Below are 14,021 nucleotides of genomic sequence, written 5' to 3'. Positions count from 1 at the left end.
ATTTTTACCATCAATCTGCCTTATAACCAGATGTATCAACATGATCTATATTTTGTTTCTCGTCTTCATAGTTCATATTATGCATCTTCAGTTTCAGAAAGAATAGTCAAATAATCTGTATATGTTTCTAATAATTACATTTTTCCCATCATTTTTTTAGAAATTATATGTTAATAGTTTTGATAACTGTAAAACAAAAAAACCACTGTATTTTGGTTTATTTAGTTTTATTATAGGGTTTGTATTGAATAACAGTATATCTTTGGCTTCAAGTGTTTGTATTACACATGGTTTATGTTTATCAAAAGCACGCCGAGTGAATTTATAGTAATGAACAACATAATATTATGTCTTTCTAACATTGTCTATACGATTTCCGAACATATTATTCATTATCTTAAAGAAATCTGGAAGAAAATGAATTAACATTATCAAAGTAAACAGTTATTATTGAAATTGAAGTTTAAGTAGATTTAGAATTTATGTATTTAATTTAGATAATAACATGAATTTATGGTTGTGACAGTACTGTAATTGAAGTATATTAACTATGGTATAATTTTGATATCAAACTGTCATATTTTTAGTTTTTCCATTACTTCTACTCCGAAAAATGCTCCAATTCATTCGTACTGAACTGTGGTTATATATGTGGGTATATATATAAAGAGAGTCATTTTATAACACTTAACGCAATTTTAATTGAAAGTAAATCTTAAACCAAAGTTTCATTTTAATTTAATGACACCATTTCATTATTTATGATAATATGTCTCCAACCACTCGCATGGTATCAGGTTACTGCTTCTTCGAATGTTGACGGCTCCATATAATCAACAATAAACGGTTTATAATATTCTTATTGTGGAAAACTATTTTATAGTAATCGACTAATACTTCATCCTTAACTTGATTTTTACGTTCCTAAATCTAATAAAAATGAAATACACTGTGATAGTATAAATATATAATACAACCCTTTATTGTCTTCATTGTTTTATTTTTGATGTATAAACATTTATAAGCAGTATCTTATAACTATAATAATGTATACACAATACTCATGTCTTAAATACATTTTACTTTCTCTAAAATATCTGCACAGACATTTATTCTTTATGACAATTATTTGCTTTCTTCATATTTTTTATTTTTTGTTGTCTGACCTTTGATATAAATTGGACTTTTATCGTAAATGTCTTCTCATTTTTCTATTGTTTTGGACTGTTTAACTTCTATGAATATGGTGCTTTTAAAATCATTCATTCTATTTACTCTTTAATTTTTATATCCTGATCCCCACACTTTGTCGCCTGATTTGTACCGTGGTCTGTGACTTTTGTTTAATACTTGTTTTATTAAAAATTATCGGGTATTTTACTTTTTAATATTATTTTAGTAGTTTTAGTCACACATTTTATCTTAAGTCTTCAGCCATATAAAAACCTTTAGACATCAATATTCTTTATACGCATTAACATTTGTTTTAACTCTGCAACTGGACTGTTATAGTTTCGTTCAAATAGCTCAACGTATTTACCATAATTTTGACACGTTTAAAAAATATTTTTGAATATACAAACTACTTATTTAAGCCTAACTATTACTTTTCGGATAATTTGATGATGTTGTTTGAATAGTGTAGCTATATTCTTTTTAATATCGATTGCACCCCTGGGAGTCGAATGGCATAATATTATTTCTGGTACCTATACCATGAATACTAAATACTTTAATAGCTTCTTAAAATAAATATTGTATTTTGATGAAGTCTTATTACTTAATACTTTAACTTTAACATTTAAAACAAGTTACTAGATAGTTTAAGATAATATGTCATAACCTATCAATGGTTTTTGAACTATCTATAAAAACTATCTACTCACTATCTTACTATAATTAGTCAATATAATAGGTATGTGTTTCAATGTTTCTGAAATATGCTTTAAACTGTCATCTGCTATAATAACATCCGCTCTTCACCCAACCAAATGTTGTTATCAAATATATTTATTATTACAGTGACAATTTATAGCATACAATCCTATACATAATATTTTCTGTTAGTTATTTAAACATTTATTGTATGTTAATTATTTAAATTGGTATGTGTTCGTGATTTTTTTTATTGTATATTTTAAACTATTAATTTAAAACTAAAAGCAACCTGATGAATATGCGAAATTAGTAATTACCGTTTTTATTTTAGAATATTCGAGGCTGTAACCCTAAAAATGTTTAGTTTTACTATTCACAAATAAACGATATGTATTAATACTATTGTTATAATAATTCATGGTAGTATTTAAAAACATGTACCATTATAGTTACTACACAGATTTGTAAGACAGTCTTTTTTAACAAAAACATATCACTATGCAATATGATCACACATAATATTAGGACTTTTGGTTTTTTTACGACGAGTGCGTTTAGAAGAGCTTAAAAGTTATAACATGTTCATGCGGGAAACAAGATATTGTCACGCGATAACGGAACAGCGGTTGCCCTACATTCCATATATTATTATGTATTATTTATTATTGTAGGTATCTAATCACATTTTCTGTCGATGCAATGTCGTATCCCATTATTATAAGGCGTGATGCCGTGAGTGATAGTATCAATGGATCATATAGGTGGCGTGGCTTCGTCACAATATTTCTGTATTACCCTATATATATATATATATATATTATATACACGCGGACGTGGTGTGTGTGTTTGTGTGTACACAGACGAATAAAACCGTGTAAGCACTCTTCGTCACATTGATAAGATATAACTATATTATAACCTATAAGATACTGAAATAGTGAAATGATTTATTATACTTTTTTGCGAGAGTGTTACTGCATTTCGCACTGAGCCACGAAAACCCCACCAATAGGTTTATGTAAAGTACGTTGTATCATATACAACAACTATCAATCGATATCAGATTATTTTTGTTCGGCGTTGTTTGTATAATGATTCGTTTTATTGTCTCATCGGAGATTAGACTGTCATCGTCGTTATAGTTTTGACGAGAAACATTCACGTATTTTTCGACAACATTCACTTTATATTATAATATAATAATAACATGTTTGTCACGTCATGATTCGCCGCCGTGTACATTGTTGTGCCAGATCGATTGCAGAATATATTTCGATGATTTATCGAAGGCAACATTTAGGTATCTGGGATGAACTTTTCGTGATTGAATAATATATATATTTCGGTGAGATCGTAGCCGTGCCAGCTGCAGTCGGTGACAGTGATCGAACAGCAAGGACAAACCTCGTACCAATGTAAAGCAACCGAAGTTGTTTTTTGCATGAAACCCGTGTAGTTGTAGGCAACTCAGGTTGTAAACATTTGGATTTTCTCATTTCTAAATCTAAAATGATATTACGTATCAAACGCACCAAAATCTAGTAAGAATACCATATAATACCATATATAATATTGTACCGACGATAGCGCTCGAGAGAAATAAAACTGGTGATGTTTTTGGTTTTTTTTCATTATCATCCTACGCGTTCAAAGCTATTACGGTTTGACATTGCATTACATAGATAAAAACACTTTGGTCAGCTGAAACACACAACTGCTTGTGATTTTGGGTTGCCTGAACTGCCTGGAGTAACGAGCTGCTATTCGGATGGCGACAAAAATAATATCATTCCGACGAAAATGAAAAGTTTTTCCTACAGAAAAATTATTTGCCAAACGTGCTCATGCAGCTGAGATTCGATTTAAAATAACAATACGATATAATTGAAAGCGTAATTTTCTTTGTTTTATTTTGCTTTTTCTTCTTTTTTTTTTTTTAATTCGAAACGGTTACAAACATTTATATTGTTGGCAGCAAATATTTAATTTCTATTTCTGCACATAATTTAGCATTTCTCCGATTTTCATAATTGCCTTTGAACTTAAGAATATAAGTCCTACTGACTTTAATTTTAAGCAGAGAAGAAAAGAAAGTTAAAATCCTCGTAGTTTACTGTATGTATAGAACCCACAAAAAGTAAAATTGAAGTTTTTATTACATTTTAACAAATTCAAGTATGCCATTTGTTTATTTTTATATTTATATCATGAAATATGCCCAATTACGTCGTCGATAATCTTTCAATGAATAAACAAAAGATGTCCTTATTTCCAATACTTAAACAAATATACATCAATAATTTATGTTTTATTAATAGCCGTCTTAATATAAACTCTTTGCAATCTAATATTGTGACAAAATAATAACGAACGTGTATAAATTATAATAACATATTATGATGCTTGTGTGTAATTCAGTAGTTTTGATAACCGTTATAAAGGCTTGCAGCCATTACTAAAAATAACATATTGTGGCTCAGTACACGATAATAATTCAATTTTGAAGAATAAAACGCACGCAAACGTGTAAGATGTGATAAACATATTTCACTTCTCCGTGTCAAAATAAAAATAATAATAAATACCGTGAAATAAATATCATGCATTTGTATTGTACGTGTGCGAAATAAAACAAAGACGATTATTACACGAAAACTCAGAAGTTTCATTATTTTTCACGTCCCGTGACTTTTTAGTCCATTCCTCATTTTAAGCGTCTTTTGTTATTACTATCATCATCTCGTGGCCACTAGATGAATTTCATTGTTACATTGGTTAGCGCGAAACACCGTGTATGTGAAACGTACATTATACCGAAAAGATTAGTTGGCTGCCGTGGAACTCTAGACTCTGGTTGTATCGGTGGTGATGAATTATAAAAATGTTGAGTTCCATATACGCAATTTCTATATTACTATGTACAGTTAATAAACCGAAAAAATAATACGCGTACATTCATGTTGGTATACGAACAATTTCGAAAACTATGCACGTCTACGATTGCAGGTACTTCGATCATTACAAATTTTTACTTTTCCCGTATTATTATTTGGATGTATGAAGATATACGGGTTGTGGTAACTACTCATTGACTGTGATCAAGACGTATTAGAAGTGCAAGTGAACATTGAACCATACATTTTAAAATTATTATTCGTAAATCAATATATTTCCTGACAACGAGTACATCACGTGAATTAGATTCGAACCAACTGCTCTAATTTAAAAATGTATGAACACAATGCAAAACTATTATACTGTAGGTAAAAAAAAAAATGTAAATCACACACTAGGTAGTAAATATTATGTAACTATTATCTAATAAAATAATAAAATTCGGGTCTAGTGAAAAGTCTAATTATTCAGCACCAAAATTGTTTCTTGACAATTTATTATTTCCCTAAAATACTGAAAATTCGGAGTGTGTGAGTGGTTTTTAATTCTTTAATACTGTTCTTTGAAAAAAAATAACAAATTTATAAAATATTTATGGTTTTTTTTAAAATATTTTATACGTTACAAAATAACTTTCAAAAAAATCTTCAGTTTTCGAGTAAAAATAATAATTCTTCCCAGCAATTGTATTAAAGAAATCAGTTCGTTTTGGCCGCAACGATAATATATTACATTCTCTTTTTCATCTGTGGGCGAATATCGTTGAAGTCGACGTTGGTTATTCTGAGCAAATATATATACATCATACCTATGTATTTTAAAATAATATGAGTAATGACAGTAATCAATATAATATATAATGTATTATATAATATACGGTATATAATACATTCTGGTTCTATATATATATATATGACGTGTAAACTCTATAAATCACTGTGTGTATATATATATTATATTTATATTGTGCGGGTTTCGAGCGTATAGTAATGTTTATTTTCGTTTAGTAGTTTTCTTTTCTTTTTTTTTGCGACAAAATAGTGAGGGGGCGATTAAAAGAATAACGCTCCTACTTTTTGACATATTACCGCGAAATTTATTACACGACCCTTTTGTGTTTCACTATTGTTTTGTATACGTATACACGCATATCTGTACACGCTGTACGCACGCGCGCACAGTATACGTACACATAAACATACATCTATACATGTGTAGTGTATACCATACCCAAGGCATCTTCTTTGTCGAATAGAAAATTAAGTTGAATGGCTTCCAAGGGAGTGCTCGGACAAAGTTGGTGCGTCACGTGAACGCACGACGTGGTGCCCATTTGGTTAGTCGTATTATTGCGCTACAGACGAATCCTTTTTCGCCGTATTCCAGCAGGAAACGTCCATGGAGACTTATCCTTCAGAATTAATTTCAACAGCTGCAGAAAAGAACGTAATCGTACGTAACACAGTCTTAGCATTTAAGTGACGTATATTAAAGTCATAGGTACCCGCCTATAAATGACATAAATGAGTATTAAGCTAATACCATAGCAATAGCGTCAGAACAAATTTATTTAAATACGCCCTCAATAGGAAGTTCAGTTCATTTTTGTAACCAGTGTATTTTAACGTTTTCAAACATCACGGCGCGTGTCAAAAGTTGTATGGTTTTTGAGTAAATATGAAAATATGCAATATCACCGTATTTGAAAAATACATAATATTTTTACATAATTCATAAACTAGGTAATGATTTCCAAAAAAAAAAAATGTTTCTGTCCCATATTTTTTAATTGCTATTAATATATATATAAACAATATAATGGTGTGCAAAGCTAAAATATTATAGGTAGGTACTAGGTACCTCAAATGTGTAGTTGTGTTATATTATACTATAAACATAATATAACATTATATATTAATATGGAATATTTAATATATTGTACCAAAATCGATTAAAACGAAATATTATACCCACTCGTGAGTTCTTACCTATATTTAATAATAAAAAAGTCACTTGAGCTGCAAATACCTATTAACTGGTGTAAAGTGTAAACGTCACACAGGACACCTGGTGATTTTATTTTGATATGTAAAACCCCTCTTCGTATTATGGTTATAGGTATACCACGCTTAGAGCCCTTGTCACGAGCTGTCACCTAGTGGTCTCTTCGAGAACTCGTTTGAAAAAAAATACTAACGCATCTGCATCATGTCACCCTATATTATCTATGTGTTATAAATCGTAGTATTTTTTTTCATTTAAACGATCAGTTGAATTCCTAAAAGACTTGTAAAATAGTTGTAAAATATTAATTATTTCACTGTACATATTATAAAAGTACTTTATAAATATATTCTGTGGTTATAACTTATATTGATGGTAATTATATTTACTTATATGTTTTAACTATACCTATTTAATATTAATAATGTACCTACTACACCTTGTCGCATGACTTTAGGTGTCTAATACTGAACTAATAATATTTTGTTTGTGAATAATATAATATAGCTTAAATTACCTTTACGTTTCTTTTTCGCAGGCCATTGGATGTTTGGTGAGATATTCTGCCACATAGTTCCATATGCCCAGGGTACCAGCGTGTACACGTCCACGTTGACGCTGACGTCTATCGCCATCGATCGGTTCTTCGTCATCATCTACCCGTTTCAGCCGAGAATGACCATATGGACCACGGCGCAAATAATCGCCACCATATGGATATTCTCGTTGGTAGCCACACTACCATACGGCATTTACATGGCGAACAAGGAGATGTATGGGAAAGATTTTTGCGAGGAGACGTGGCCGCAAGAGACGTTCAGAAAGGTAACTTGTCCATTTTTCAACAACAACAAATATAATATATAGATATATAAATCAAATGAATCGTTTCAATCATAATGAACTGTATGATCTAAAACAATCGGAATAACTTCCTGATCTATGACTGAACGAATAGTAGGTATATAGATAGTTGATTTAATAAAATGTTTAGTTAGTGTCGTTATCATTTACGTATATGGAGATACGTACACATTTTTTTTTTAATATTACACAATTGTGGTTATATTGTCACTTTAGCAACAATTTTACCTATATGAAAATATGAAATTAGAAATAATCATTAAGTAATTATTTTGGTGTAATCGACTAAATGTTAACTATTACTACTTATTTTATTGAACTTAACAAACCAAATTCTAATTACATAATTTTACTAATCTTATAAGTAAAGATTACTTTCTATAATATGTACCTACAGTATTTTCATTTTTTTTTTTTTAGTTATACTATTAATTATGAGAAAATTAATTTGAACTCCAGCTATTAAGTTACTACTTATTACCTACTATTAAGAATTGTATCATATATATAATACATATCTCTATATAATATAGGTACATGTGTATTTCGATATTTGGCCTGATTTCTAATGTTGTAGAACAATTCGATATATTATGTAGGTAGTAAATATCGTTCAGAATAGTTGTATTTGACATTATTTTGGCTAGCGTTTTCGAAGCGTTTTCAATCCGATAAAAATCTTTTATATACTTAGAATATGTACCTAAATTTGTTAACTGTGTATTATATAAAACAGTAGATATTATAATATATTTTGTTCGAAATTATACTATGGCTTTAAAAACCAATTGGTATTTCATTCTTCAAAATCACAAGCTAGTGTGAATCACGATAAATATCACTGAGGAGTGGTCTTACACATAATATCACAAACTGTGTAATACCGTTCATTTTATTTACGTAAGTTTAACACAGTTGCGTTAAAAAACAATTTCGTTGAATTTTCGCTGTAAATTATTTATACAATAAAATATTCGTACAATCGGATTTAAGCATTGAGTAAAACTCTGATACACTGGAAAATTGAAAACAAATATTTATGTAAGTCGCTACACCAACGTGACATCGTTCAATAATATTTCTTGTTCAAATCTTAATGTTTATAGATATTGAATTTTATCATTTTAACATAGTATACGGTCGTATCAAAACAACAATGTTTTATTTTGAAACTAGTATAGGATTTTCTATATGATCCGTATATACCAATAATTTTATTAGAACATTAGAATTGAGGCAAACTGGGTTTATTTTTTGTTATTTTTTACGTTATCGATGAATGTAGTTGGGTAAGAAACTATAAAATTGGAGTAGTGAACATTTTTATTCGCACAACTAAGCGATAAAATTAAAATATAAACTCTTTTTAAGTTGTAAAGTATATGGGCTATGTGTACTTATACGCATAACACCATACCACAACGTATGCAATATAATATACTATGTATAGTAATTTAACTAACTACGTCTCCCAACATAAAAAAAAAAAAATATATAATTATTTATGACCTAATGAAAAATGTATATAATATTATTATTCTGCGTATTATATGGTTTTTTGATAGACTCGACAATCAAACTTTAACAACGACAAATTATCACGAACGCTAATATGTTTCAAAATAATAATACAAGGCATTTTACGTTTGTAATAAGTAAATTCTCACAAATATTATTAATGTATATAAATATCTAATTACCACCACAACCAAACGCAATATAGTGCATTTAAATAGAAAATTAAATATTTCATATTTTAAATGTCTAAAATTATTCTTAGAGTCTACGTGTCTAACCTATAACCTAACCTGCTTTATTTACTATAGGTGGCAATAATTTTATATTTTGAGTAAAATATGACAGTTTCAATGTGAATACATGAAAATACAAAAAGTATGAAAAATACTTAAAATGTCTTTAGTATTATGGATGCGAATAGTGGCCAAATGTTCATACATTAGTTATGACAATTATGAAACATTGTCGAGTGTTAAAGTATAGGTAGGTACTACATTATAGCAATCTGGCTGTGTTTTTTATTTTTTTTTTGAAATTAATTAACCGCCGCGTCAACTTAGGCCATTGGGTGGTTTTTTACTGTGGGGAAGGGTATACTGTAGGTTTAAACACGTGAGTTTGTTAGTTTGACAGAACTTTCTAGTGGGCACCCGTAGGTATCTGCCATGCCCGGGTGGGGGATAGCGGTCTCTCTCTCCAGACACCGTCATTGCCCGAAGAAAAGTGCCACCCGTGGCCAGGTTTCGAACCGGCGACGGTGCGCGTCGCAACCGACGCCTTAGTCCACTTGGCCGCTCCGTCCTCCCTTATTATTGTTATCATTATTTATTATTAAATAATTTAACTGTCGTATATGTTCTCAATAGCGAAAATGACACCGACTAGAAGTTCACATGCCGCATTTTATCTTAACTACTTCCAATACACACGATATAACTGAACAATCACGGAGAATTTATAAAATATCCAGTTAAATTATATGGTTTACCGACTTCCTGTGGTTAGTGTATAAAGTACCTAAATATATTTCATGAAATTACACCATTTCATACTTTAACGCTAACATATATACATCGATGACAAATCAGTGCAATTAATGGAGCTGGATCGGTAGGTATATATAGGTATATACACCGACGCTGATGTACAAAAAAAGAAAGTTTCACGGACGATTTATGTATTTCGCTCGAGGGTCCAAACCGTCAGCAGCGGTATACACAAAGAACTTTTCTCCAAACTTCTACTTACATTTTTTCCCTCTCCTAGAAACCGAATAAAACCCCAGGCGAATATTAATAACAAAATAAACCTCAATAAGCCGTTTTCAAAATAATTGTTTGTGCGAAAAAATAACTTTGACGACAAGACGATAATAATACACTCAGTTGACAAGCAGTATTATGATTGGGTGTAATGTCATATTATATTACTTACGTGCGAAATCTTCATTGACGGCTGCCAAGTCACAATAGAAAATGTATCACCAATCACGATTCCGCCCCATTGTAATTGCATATTTTTTTACATTTTGTTTCAACATTTACTGAAACGTACCATGTACTTTAATAATTTTAATATAATCCCCACCTATAATGATATTACATTATACATTATGACGTACCTATATAGGCCCGAGCGCAATAAATCCGGATCCTTACACCAAAATCCGTCCGGTAAGTTTAATCCTGGCCACAGATCGACATCCGAATACCTACCAGCTCTATATTATAAACCACAGCGCAGTCCGTGTCCCTCGCATATAAATAATTATTATTTTAACATTATATCGAAAGGAGCATGAATAAAATATAATATACTACCCGGTGCCCAATCGTCGACATCCAATTGATTTATAACGGTGTCGGTCACACATCCCCTCCACTTAAAAAAGAGAGTTTAACGTTTGTGGGAATATTGTGTAAAAAAAAATGAATAATAATAATAATATCAGAATTAATGAGTATAAGTGAATTGTACCAGGAATTTAATATATTTGCAAGTTTTTTTGCTACCTTGTAGCAGGAAATAACCATTATAACAATTTTATTTTCGAAAAATTCTACTTTGCATATTTAAACCGTAAGGATTAGAGCACACGTGTAACTATATTTCATTTAATGACCTAAGCTAACTGATAAAAGCTCATTTTTATATTTAAATAGTTGTATCCTAGAAACATGAAAACAAAAGTAGCAATATACTTAATTTCATTTAAACTTTTTGTAACAATATACTTCAACAGCTAAATGAATATGCCATTAATTTGGAAAAAAGTTACTTTTAATTAAAATGTAGCATGCTATTAGATATTTTTCCTCTGCAAGGAAATTTGAGGAATCATACATTTCTTTTAGATTCTGAGCGAAGTGATGAATGTATTGATTTTACAATGATGTGTGTTTTTTTTAAATTTTTAAATTTTTTTTTGTGTCTGTCATCACTTTTTAGGACAGTTAAAGTGCTTGGATTTTCTTCAACAGTAACTTTTCTGATAGGAAAGTGAATCTAATTGGTACTTTGGGGAGTCAAAAGTAAAAATTTCCTAGTAGTTTTCAAAAGCGACGTGAAAAACAAAAGAAAAATTAAGGGAACGGGAATTCTTAGAGTAAAATCTGTTTTTGAGAAAATCGATTTTGGTTTTTGGTGCAACTCTAAAATAAATGATCGTAGGTACATGAAATTTTGATTGAATGTTTATATGAGCATTTTCTATACACCATAACATTTTCCAAATATTTTGACTTATTTTGAGCTGTTTACGGACATTTTCAGTTTCAATTTTTTTAAATTTTTTTTTCTATAAATATCAATAAAATTGTATTTGTTGGGTAAAAAAGCGTGAAAATTTAATATAAGGCTCCTAATCGTGCTATCGTTCTAATAGCAGTTGAAAAATATTAAAAATGCATAGGCACAATTTTTTTTATAAGCATTTAAAGTTCAAGTTTTGACAAAATTTATCAAATTTATAATTTAATAATTATTTTGTAGTTAAAAATTTATAAAATGTTCAACTTTTATAGCTAAGGATCGAAAATTTAAAACAAGGCTCCACATAAATAAGTTATATATAAATTACTTTATTCACAATAATATCATCAAATATACTTGGTAATATAATCATTAGCTGACCGACCGTTTTCGCTCAGAATCGTTTTTCTAATACAATGATATTATTATATCATTGAATTCAAATTTAACACCATCCATTACAGTGACCCACTTGTAATCTACTGTACAGCAGAGCGATATCCACTTACCTACCTTTTTATTGTTGATTTTCGTTTCTATGGCGATAAATAAAGCGTTACACAAAACCGGTTAGGAACATAAATGTTAGAAAAAAAAGTTGTATCCAGCCCCAAAACATATCTATGTTAGAAATGTTATTTTTTATAAAAGTTGTACTTACTATTAATATTTTAATATTTAACATAGGTTTATTTTTAAAATAATTTGTTATTTATATTAAAAAAAATAAACATATCTGTGCCCGCCCAAAAATATATTTATGTTAAAACAAATAATTATTAATAGTAAATAAATATAATATGTCTTTTAAGAATCAAATCAATTTTTTTTACTTGGTCGTCTGATGCATAATAATATATTATCTGATGATTTTGTTTTTTAATATTACAAAGTTGCTAAAAACTGAGCTCGAGTATGAGTCATAATACTCACATTTAATAAGATGCAAAGATTAAATGTAATAACGTCATGAGCAAATTGGTTTAAGTTTACCTCGTTATTGGGTCAATTGCAGTTGTGATTGTTAGACAATCCACATTGCATCTAATTTTAACAAATTATTAATAGATTAAGTCGAAATAAATAATAATAAAGTTTAGCCGGCAACTTCTATGGCATACTCAGGAGAATTTCAAACGGTGTAGATTGGCATTCAATACCAGAACAACAGCGGCACTTTCGTTTATTTATGTAGATACATAATATTATGTAATATGTAATTTTCGTAACATAAATCTGTTTAACCACGATTACAGTATAATATGTTATCTAGGTACAAACATATAATAGGCGTTCCCCCATAATTCCCCAAGTCATTGGAGGCAGATTTCTGCGATACGCATTCATACCGTCTTCAATTCAATTGATATCGTTCTAGGTTTGATAGAAATTATTATGCCGTTTGTTTATCCATACAAAACGTATATGCATAGATACAATCTGTTTTGTCAATCAGTTTAGATATCCAGTTTTATGCATAGTCTATTGCCAATGTTTAGTGCAAAATTACATGGTTATTTAACACTTGATTGTGCTCGGCCCTAGACGTGTGTCATACTGTATTACAAATTGCTGTTTGCAGTCATTCAAACCAATCCAAGTCTCGAGAACGTGATTTTTGATGGATGGAGGTGTTAAAAATTGAATAACTATGTTGAGGTGCTTATACTTATGAGTATGATATGTATAATTATATTGTATTGTTAGGTATACGGTGTATCGTGTTTACATCCGGTGATGATGATTAACGGCTCGTACACTGTTTCAGCCGAGTATATCATAACAATATTATGTACGTAGTGAACACATTAGACAGTTTAGTATATAGGCTTAGTAATAATATATTATATTGTTATTACGTGGTACCGAAGACGAGTTAACAGATTTCGGAGAACACCGTATTATCATTTATCGCTCACCTACAAATACGTCAACCAGCCATACTATGTGTGCATAACAATATTATTATTATAATATTATGCATAATTAATCGAAACACTAAACACGCACATATTGATGATCAATATATAGGTATGGTAAACGGGGACGGTGAAATGTAAGATTAACGATCGAACGTGAATTAATTTCTAATCCACAAGCCCGTACAGTGC

At 29.9% G+C, this 14,021-nt stretch overlaps 1 protein-coding gene across 3 annotated transcripts in view; it reads left to right on the top strand.

Moving 5' to 3' along the window:
- The window catches only part of LOC132946180 (prolactin-releasing peptide receptor-like), a 223,072-nt gene that overhangs the window by 93,851 nt on the left and 115,200 nt on the right, over nucleotides 1-14,021 (top strand). For all 3 annotated transcript variants that reach the window (XM_061016039.1, XM_061016041.1, XM_061016040.1), the window contains one exon: nucleotides 7,316-7,602. In XM_061016039.1, the coding sequence (XP_060872022.1) occupies nucleotides 7,316-7,602 (287 nt within the window). The remainder of the gene's footprint in view (nucleotides 1-7,315; nucleotides 7,603-14,021) is intronic.

This window comes from Metopolophium dirhodum, chromosome 6 (genome assembly GCF_019925205.1).
Source record: "Metopolophium dirhodum isolate CAU chromosome 6, ASM1992520v1, whole genome shotgun sequence".
Taxonomy (NCBI): domain Eukaryota; kingdom Metazoa; phylum Arthropoda; class Insecta; order Hemiptera; family Aphididae; genus Metopolophium; species Metopolophium dirhodum.
This window is presented reverse-complemented; position numbering and strand designations above follow the sequence as displayed.